At 51.3% G+C, this 9,556-nt stretch overlaps 1 protein-coding gene across 1 annotated transcript; it reads left to right on the forward strand.

Moving 5' to 3' along the window:
* Window positions 1-663: 663 nt before the first annotated feature.
* On the forward strand, window positions 664-7,603 carry LOC115659379 (dnaJ homolog subfamily B member 2-like; the record flags this gene model as incomplete). Its single annotated transcript, XM_030579381.1, has 7 exons — window positions 664-699; window positions 4,148-4,191; window positions 4,498-4,607; window positions 5,326-5,379; window positions 5,849-5,959; window positions 6,791-6,893; window positions 7,249-7,603. Coding segments are annotated over exons 1-7 (813 nt in total), but the record flags the coding sequence as incomplete, so codon positions are not given.
* Between the last annotated feature and the right edge of the window lie 1,953 nt (window positions 7,604-9,556).

Genomic DNA, 9,556 nt, shown 5'->3' on the forward strand with positions numbered 1-9,556 from the left:
GTGTGGATGGGGCGAACGCTAACAGAGCTGTAGAGGATGTTCTGTATCTGTCAGGCCACAGAACGAGGTGACTCAGTCCTGGGGATCCCGTATCACCCTCAGGGGACAGAGAAGAGTGTAGGCAGCTCTGCAGCAAGGTACGACTCATGAAAATGCTAATACATGTCAGCAGCGAAAGAGTTAATAGTGGGGGGTGCACTGCAGGTGACAGGAAGGACTGTCAACAAAGGGTTAAACCGTTCAAGCACCTTGCCCACTTGCTGCCTGTGGTTGATTATTGTAACCTCTTGAATGAAAGTGCAAAGCTCTGACATCACAATCAGACCAAGCTTTCCATTGGCTGGAGCCGTTGTTAATCAGCAGTGGAGGAATATGAGGGGCTGCTAGTGAGCTCCTGCCCCGCCCCTCCTCCCCAGAGCAGCCGCAGGTGTGCAGTGAAATCAGAGGGGTGGGATTTTGCAGACCAGGATGCAGCTGGGATCCTCTCTCCTGCAGCAGCAAGGTGTGGGCTGCGCTGTGTTCAAGGGATGGAGCCCCAGGGGAGCAGCCGAGCAGGAGAGGGGCTCTGGGCAGTGGGGAGAGCTGGGCTGAGGTGCCAAGGTTGGGGAAGCAGAGAGAAGGGGGGTTGGTGATGGAGAAGAGGTGGCGACAGGAGAGCCCGTGATGCAACTGGACCAGAGCGGAAGACAGAAAAAAAGGGTGAAGGATGAAGCATGAGTGTCGGCAGGAGTGTCTCCTGCGCATGGGCCTAATAAAGATCATTCTCCTAGCACGTGGTTTGACCATGTCACCCCCTTTGCCTCCATTCCCTGGCTCCCTCTTCCATACTGCATGAAACAGAACTGACCCGCCTTCATTTTCAGTGACCTTCATTGCCAGGCCCGTTAGATAACCCTAGGACTAGAAGGGACTTTGCAAGGTCTCTAGTCCAGTCCCCTGCCTCATGGCAGGACTAAGTATTATCTAGACCATTCCTGACAGGTGTTTGTCTAACCGGCTCTTAAAAATCTCCAGTGATGGAGATTCTACAGCCTCCTTGGGCAATTTATTCCAGTGCTTAACCACTTTGACAGGACGTGTTTCCTAATGTCCAACCTAAACCGCCCTTGCTGCAGTTTAAGCCCATTGCTTCTTGTCCTGTCCTCAGAGATTAAGAAGAACAATTCTTCTCCCTCCTCTTTGTAACAACCTTTTATGGACTTGAAAACGTTATCCTGTCCCATCTTAGTCTTCTCTTCTCCAGACGAAACAAACCCATTTTTTTCAATCTCCCCTCATAGCTCATGTTTTCATCATTTTTGTTGCTCTTCTCTGGACTTTCTCCAATTTGTCCACATCTTTCCTGAAATGTGCTGCCCAGAACTGGACACGATACTCTAGTTGAGGCCTAAACATGGCAGAGTAGAGCAGAAGAATTACTTCTTCTGTCTTGCTTACAACACTCCTGCTGATACAACCCAGAATGATGTTTGCTTTTTTGGCAACAGCCTTACACTGTTGACTCAGATTTAGCTTGTGATCCACTGTGACCCCCCGTTCCCTTTCCGCAGTCATTGCCTTCCTAGGCAGTCATAGCCTATTTTGTGTGTGTGCAGCTGATTGTTCCTTCCTGAGTGGAGTACTTTGCTTTTGTCCTTATTGAATTTCATCCTATTTACTTCAGACCATTTCTCCAGTTTGTCCAGATCATTCTGAATTTTAATCCTATCCTCTAAAGCACTTGCAAACCCTCTCAGCTTGGTATCGGACGCAAACTTTATAAGTGTACTCTCTATGCCATTATCTAAATCGTGGATGAAGATAGGGAATAGAACCAGATCCAGAACGGATCCCCGCCGGACCCCATTCGATATGTTCTTCCAGCATGACTGTGAACCGCTGATAACTACTCTCTGGGAATGGTTTTCCAACCAATTTTGCACCCACCTTATAGTAGCTCCATCTAGGTTGTATTTCCCGTTTGTTTATGAGAAGGTCATGCAAGACAGTAACAAAAGCCTTACTAAAGTCAAGAAATATCACATCTACAACTTCCCCCCCATCCACAAGGCTTGTTACCCTGCCAAAGGGAGATATTAGGTTGGTTTGACATGATTTGTTCTTGACAAATCATAAGAACATAAGGACATAACAATGGCCATACTGGGTCAGACCAAAGATCCATCTAGTCCTGTATCCTGTCTTCCAACAGTGGCCAAAGCAGGTGCCCTAGAGGGAATGAACAGAAAAGGGAATCATCAACTGATCCATCCCATCTCCCGTTCCCAGCTTCTGGCAAACAGAGGCTATGGACACCATCCCTGCCCAGCCTGACTAATAGCCATTGACGAACCTGTCCTCCAGAAACTTCTCTAGCTCTTTTTTGAGCCCTGTTATAGTCTTGGCATCCTCTGGCAAGGAGTTCCACAGGTTGACTATGCGTTTTGGGAAGAAATACTTCCTTTTGTTTGTTTTAAAGCTGCTGCCTATTAATTTCATTTGGTGACCCCTAGTGTGAGTGTTACGAGGAGGAGTAAATAACACGTCCTTATTTACTTTCTCCACACCAGTCATGGTTTTATAGATCTCTATCATATACCACATTAATCGTGTCTTTTCCAAGCTGAACAGTCCCAGTCTTATCAATTTCTCCTCATACGGCAGCTGTTCCATACCTCTAATAGTTTTGGTTGTCCTTTTCTGAACCTTTTCCCATTCCAATATATCTTGTTTGAGGTGGGGCGACCACATCTGCACGCAGTATTCAGGATGTGGGCGTACCATGGATTTATATAGAAGCAATATGACATTTTCTATCTTATCTATCCTGTAACAGAGCGAGACTCACCAGCGCAGCATCTCCTGCCCTCCAGGAGGGCTGCACTGACTCTCCGAGTTTAGGACCTCTGGTCCCGCCACCTCCTGGGACTGTACCTATGTAACCCTTCTGCCCCTCTGAGTTGGCAGCAACAAGGGCCAGGTTCAGTATCCAGGGGTTCCGTTTCAGTAACACAATGCATAACCGGCTTGAGCCCCCACCCAGTGACCTGGGACACTTACATACCACACTCCCCTGGGCGCCTCTAGGAGGCAATACTTCCCCTCTCGCAAGCACGGAGTCTGAGTGTAGCAAAATCCTTTTAATAAAGGAAGGAAACAATGTGGCATCCCACTGGAGAAACACCACAAACAGGATTATAACACAAACCATAAACAAACCCCCCCACCCACCCCCAGGTACGTTTGGCAATGTCCTTTTCCCCTTAGGGTCTTAAGTCCAATCACCCCAAAGTCCAACAATCCAAAAGTCTCTGGTCAGTGCCACTCCAGAATTCAAGAGTTTATCTGCAGAGTTTTACCCCCCCAGCCTGGGTGGAAAGTGGGAGGAAGTCCACACAGGGTGTTAAGGGGCACCTTACGTGGGCCAGGGCCAACTGCTCTGCCTCTCCAAGGAGTTCTGCTGCAGCCTTCACCACGACCAGCTCCACCACACCAGCTGTGCTGCTCCTCCAGCCGACCCGTGAGCCATGCCAGCCGTCCCTGCAAACCTCTCCACTCCGCTCACTGTTCCATGGGCTGCTCCAACATGCTGCAAACTCCTCTGCTCTGCCAGTCGCTTCGCAATAGGTCTTCAGGCTCCCCCACTAGCTAGCACAGCACTCCGTGATTTCAGCTCTTAGTGGGGGAGCCCTGGTGCTGGTGCACCATTGGCCCAACATGAATTCAGCTCAGCAGTCTCTAGACGGACTCCTAATGGAATCAAAATTAGCTCTACTCTTTAACAGCAGAGAGAGGAGGATGTGCAATTGGTGTTCCAGGCCCTCAAAGGGGACCCATACCATCAGGTGCACACCCCAATCCCCAACCTCTCTCCATTCATGGGGTTTTGGAACCCATGTCCCATGTTTAGCAAGTACCACCCAACTGAGGTTGAGTCATCTCTGTCACAAAGCAGTCCCACAGCTCCCCATTCACACAATCAGGGTGACAAACTTTTTTTTCCTCTTGCCCCAATAACAAAGAAATTGGGGATCCCAGCGCTGTTAAAATCATCATCCCAGGCTGCTGTGGAGTTATGCTAAGTGTGGGGGGGGAGGTGGATGCCAATGCAAATTCTTGAAATTCATGCTGCCCCGCTACCTGCCTGGCCTTGGTCACCCTGGGGGAGCTCTGCATTCCCTGGGACGCCTCTGACGAGGACATCAAGAAGGCGTAAGTCCTTCCTTGGAGCATCCCCTTCCCCATACATCCCGAGGGCACGGTTCCTCCCGCCTCTGTCGGTGGCTGCCAGCACTCTCCCAGCCTCAGGGCCCCCTCCTAACTGAGACAGAAGTTGGGGTCCTGGGTTGAGATCCCTCCTCTGGTAAGCGGGGCTGTTGCTCCTCTTATCACCGGCCAGTGCCACTGGAGGGCTGTGGCACAGTGGCTGGCACCTGCAGCTGGGTGTAAGGGGTAGCGTAGGGCCCCTGTTGAAGCCAGCATGGGCAGGTGTCACTGACTGTCTCAGGGCCTGTGCAGGTACAGGAGGGCGGTGCTGAAATGGCACCCGGATAAGAACCCGGAGAACAAGGAACACGCCGAGCGGAAGTTCAAAGAGATCGCGGAGGCCTACGAAGTGCTGTCGGACAGTAAGGGGCCGGCGTCTCCCCAACCCAGCCATCCGCCCTCGCTTACTGCACTGCTGGTCGATGCTCCCACGCTCCTCCCTGCACTTGTGTTGTGCTCCTGGCGGCTGCCTGGGCAGCAGCTTCTGACACACATGCTCTGTGTCTGTGTGTCTGTCCTGGGGCACCAGCCTTGCACAGCTCCCTGGAGACACCTCCTGGAGCGGGTGGGGTGCCACCTTCTCCGGCTTCATCATTGCAGGCTCTCCCTTCCCCTCCAACACAGGCCCCAGGGATGAACGTTACCCTGCAGCTAAGCCATGGGGCATCCTTCTGCCAGGCCCAATCCCTTCCTGTAGTTAGGTGTGGGGTACCCTAGACTGATGCCGTTGCCCTGGGCAGAAGCCAGAGCCCCGTCTCATACTGGAATCCTGTAGCTTGGTGCACCTGCACCCTCTGATGTGGAGTTGCCCTGGCACCCAGGGTCTATCTAAGTTAAGTATCTCTATGGCATCTAGCGCCACGGTATCCAAGCGTCTCCCATAGCTGGGCAGGGAGCCTGTGGGAGGTCATGTCTGTTCCTCCCAGGGTCTTTCTCTGTGGGTCTTTCTCTGTGGCCAGGCCCCCTCTGGCTCAGTACTGGGGTGGGGGTCAGCCTGGTGAAAGGGCCACTGTATCTGCAACCAGACCCGGACTCAGCTGAAGATGGGCTGGGTGACCTCTCGCTCCTTCTCCCTTCCAGAGATCAAGCGCGACCTCTATGACCGCTATGGCAAGGACGGGCTCACGGGGGCAGGTGAGTGACCCACCTTGCCTTCAGCTACATCTGCCCAACCCTCTGGCTTCTCTGAGGCCAGAATTTGTCCCTGCGCTTGGAACTTTGCTCCCAATTCTGCTGGTGACGCACGAACCAGAATGGACCCCGGCTCATTCTCCCCAGGCTGGGCTGGCTCTGCAGGGCTAGCAGGAGCCCAAGGCACAGAATATGTGCTTCTGTCCACCTGCGAATAGCCACAGGGAGCCCATTGGCTGAGGGAGGAGGGGCCACGTTTCCACAGCCACGTTCCAGATGAGCATTGCACTCAGGAGCCTTTTCTCCCAGTCCCAGAGCTCTGTGGTGAGGAGAGACGGGATCCCAGCCTTGGCAGCCCCAAGCAGGGTGTTCTGTTTGTTTCCTGTTCTCGTTCCTTTCGAGGACCCTTGCGAGGGCTGGCTCCAGGGCCTGGGCGCCATGTTTGCCATTTCCTGTCTCTGCCTTTCCCCAGCAGCGCCCAGGGAATCGAGGGCTGAAGACGGAGCCCCTGGATTTATGTTCCACTTTCGGAGCCTCCATGACATCTTCAGAGAGTTCTTTGGGGGACAAGAGCCTTTCTATGGTGAGCGGAAGCCTCAGATTCTGTGGGACCAGCTGGCCCAGTAATGAACCTGGGGCCTGAGGAAGCAGAAGGGAAGTTTCGGTGTGATTGAGCAGGTGCTTAGGTCTTTATAGCTGGGACAGAGCATGGCCTGGGTATTTGGCTAGAGAGCTGAAGGGAGAAATGAAAGAGGAATTATCCTGAACTCTCCCAGTGGTGAATGTCAGGGCTTTCTTCAAAACTCCAATGGGGTCTTCACATGCTCAGCCCCTGAACAGTTCCCACGGTCCGAGGGTCTGTTAGGGAAGGAGCATATATCGGTACAGTGGTGCATGTTCTCTGAATCCAGGGCAAAGCTACTTCAGAGAACATCCGGAGCCCTGGCTGCCTAGCAGAGGTCGTGGAGTCTCCATAATTCATTGTCATGGGAGACAAACACTCCCAAAGCCCCAGACAGGCCCCCAACCTTATCTCGGCCTGTCAGCAACGGGATCCTCCCACATGGCCAGATACCCTTCTTCTTAGCCAAGGAGTGGAGACGGGGAGTAAGAATCACCTCCTATTCCTGTCCAGGGGCTTTCTGCCATTCTCTGCAGACCCGCTTCCTCCTTGTTCTTTACTGTTTTCATCTCCAGCCTGCCTGCCCGCCAGCTCTTCTGACTCACAGGGACATTCTCTCTCAGAACCCCGGAAGAACGTTTTCCCTTTACATTTCACACCTCCCATATATTTCATTCCCCATGGTCCCCCACCCCACACCCATGCTCTAGGCTAAGAGATCCCTGTGAAGCCATTTGGTGCCTGGGGCTGGCTGAAAGCACCTGACAATGTATTCGCCATTCTGTTTTTCAGGATCCTCTGGACCCTTCAACTCCAGCATCGACGCAGGAAAAGGCTTCTGCTTCTTCTCTACCTCGACCATGTTCGTCAATGGCAAACGCATCACAACCAAAAGGTAAGTAAGGGGCACCAGCTGGTGGGAATTTGGCTAAACCAGCCTGTCTCACATCAGCCCAGAGGAGCAGCCCATCAGGCCAGTAGGCATGATAGGCCATTGTTTAGGTGAGCAGCATGGCCCAGTGGATTCAGCGGGTCAGAAGACCCGGGTTCAACTCCTGCTGCACGGGGCAGTTATCATCAGGCTAGGCGATGTGTCTGGAACAGCATTCTAAGGGGTTTAAAAGAGAACAGCTGCAGCTGGGGATTTTGGGGGTGGTGAGGAGGGTCTGGGGGTGATATATAGGGGATGAGGTGTTTAGGTTACTCCTACAGAGATGCTTCCCCTTCTTTGGCTCTCGTCTACTTCCCAGGACTGTGGAGAACGGGCAGGAGCAGGTGGAGATTGAAGAGGATGGGGAGCTGAAATCTGTCCACGTCAATGGTGAGAAGCAGCGTCTTCCTGGGCCATGGACAGCGCAAGAGACTGAGAGCAGGGAGGGAGCAAAGCTGGTTTCTTGGGGCAGGCACTGGGTCTTTGTTAGGTGCTTGTTCTGCCCCCAGCACAGAGCAGCCAGCTTGAGAGTGGAAGTCCTGGCACACCTGCAGTGCAAGTTACCGATGAATCAATTCCCAAACAAAGCACTGCCAAAGGGAACCTGGGACAAGGTCCCCCACAGTGTTCTTGCCAGCAAGTTACAGAAGTATGGGCTGGATGACTGGACTATAAGGTGGATAGAAAGCTGGCTAGATTGTCAGGATCAATGGGTAGTGATCAATGGTGCCATGTCTAGTTGGCAGCCAGTATCAAGCGGAGTGCCCCAAGGGTCGGTTCTGAAGCCGGTTTTGTTCAGCATCTTTATTAGTGATCTGGAGGATGGGTGGACTGCACCCTCAGCAAGTTTGCAGATGACACTAAACTAGGAGGAGTGTTAGATACGCTGGAGGGTAGGGATAGGATATAGAGGGACCTAGACAGATTGGAGGATTGGAGCAGAAGAAATCTGATGAGGTTCAACAAGGACAAGTGCAGAGTCTTGCCCTTAGGATGGAAGAATCCCATTCATTGCTACACACTAGGGACCAAAATGGCTAGGAAACAGTTCTGCAGAAAAGGATCTAGGGGTTACCGTGGATGAGAAGCTGGATATGAGTCAGCAGTGTGCCCTTGTTGCCAAGAAGGCTAACGGCATATTGGGCTGTATAAGTAGGGGCATTGCCCGCAGATCGAGGGACATGATTATTCCCCTCTATTCAGCACTGGTGATGCCACCAGTTTTGCGTCTAGTTTTGGTCTCCCCACTGCAGAAGGAATGTGGATAAATTGGAAAGAGTCCAGCGGAGGGCAACGAAAATGATTAGGGGGCTGGGACACATGACTTAGGAGGAGAGGCTGAGGGACCTGAGGTTATTTAGTCTGCAGAAAAGAAGAATGAGGGGAGATTTGATAGGAGCCTTCAACTACCTGAAGGGGGTTCCAAAGAGGATGGAGTTCAGCTGTTCTCAGTGGTGGCAGATGACAGAATAAGGAGCAATGGTCTCAAGTTGCAGTGGGGGAGGTCTAGGTTGGATATTAGCAAACACTATTTCACTAAGAGGGCAGTGAAGCACTGGAATGGGTTCCCTGGGGAGGTGGTGGAATCTCCTTCCTTAGAGGTTATTAAGGTCAGGCTTGACAAAGCCCTGGCTGGGATGATTTAGTTGGGGATTGGTCCTGCTTTGAGCAGGGGGTTGGACTAGATGACCTCCTGAGGTCTTTTCCAACCCTAATCTTCTATGATTCTGTGACCTGCGAGGAATATCTCAAGTTTACACTTCTGCCTTCTGGCTTTTTCGGGCAGCCTGAGAGGGATTTTTTTCCCTTACCCTCTTAATTTTGAATTAGAAATTGACACCCTAGGGTGGAAGATTCTGTGATGACCAGAGGACAGTGCGAGAGTTGGACAGTTGACAGGGGAGGGGATTTTTAGTCAGACTGATTAAAACCCTTGGGAAGGCTGTTTGTTTTCCTTAACACATCCCTCAGTCCAGTGGCTAAGTGTCAAGGTATTATTGCCACTTTGAACTTTAGCGTCCAAAAGGTGGGACCTGCATGCACCGTTCTAAGCTTAATTTCTAGCTTAGATTTGATAACGCTGCCACCAACCAAAAATATAGTGTTTTGGTACACTTTTTGTCCCCCAAAAATCTTCCCTGGGGAACCCAAGACTCAAATCCCTTGGGTCTTAGAACAGAGAGAAATAAGCCATTCCCCCTCCTTTCCTCTCCCAGACTTTCCCTGAGAGATACACTGATCCAAACTCCTTGGATCCTAAAACAGAGAGGAATTAACCTTTCCCCCCCCCATTCTTTCCCCCCACCACTCCTGGTGAGTTCAGACCCAATCCCTTTGAGTTTTACACAAGGAAAAAAATCAGTCAGGTTCTTAAAAAAGAAAGCTTTTAATTAAAGAAAGAAAAAGTAAAAAAAACTCTCTCTGTAAAACCAAAATGGAAAATGTTTACAGGGTCTTCAGCTTATATAGACTAGAGGGAATCCCTCCCCCCAGCCCAAGATACAAGTACAGCAAACGGAGTTAAAATATCCTTCCAGCAAAATACACATTTGCAAATAAAGAAAACAAACATAAAGACTAATCCGCCTTCTATCTAGTACTTACTATTTGGAACATGATAGACGGTC

The sequence above is a fragment of the Gopherus evgoodei genome, chromosome 11 (genome assembly GCF_007399415.2).
Source record: "Gopherus evgoodei ecotype Sinaloan lineage chromosome 11, rGopEvg1_v1.p, whole genome shotgun sequence".
NCBI lineage: Eukaryota > Metazoa > Chordata > Testudines > Testudinidae > Gopherus > Gopherus evgoodei.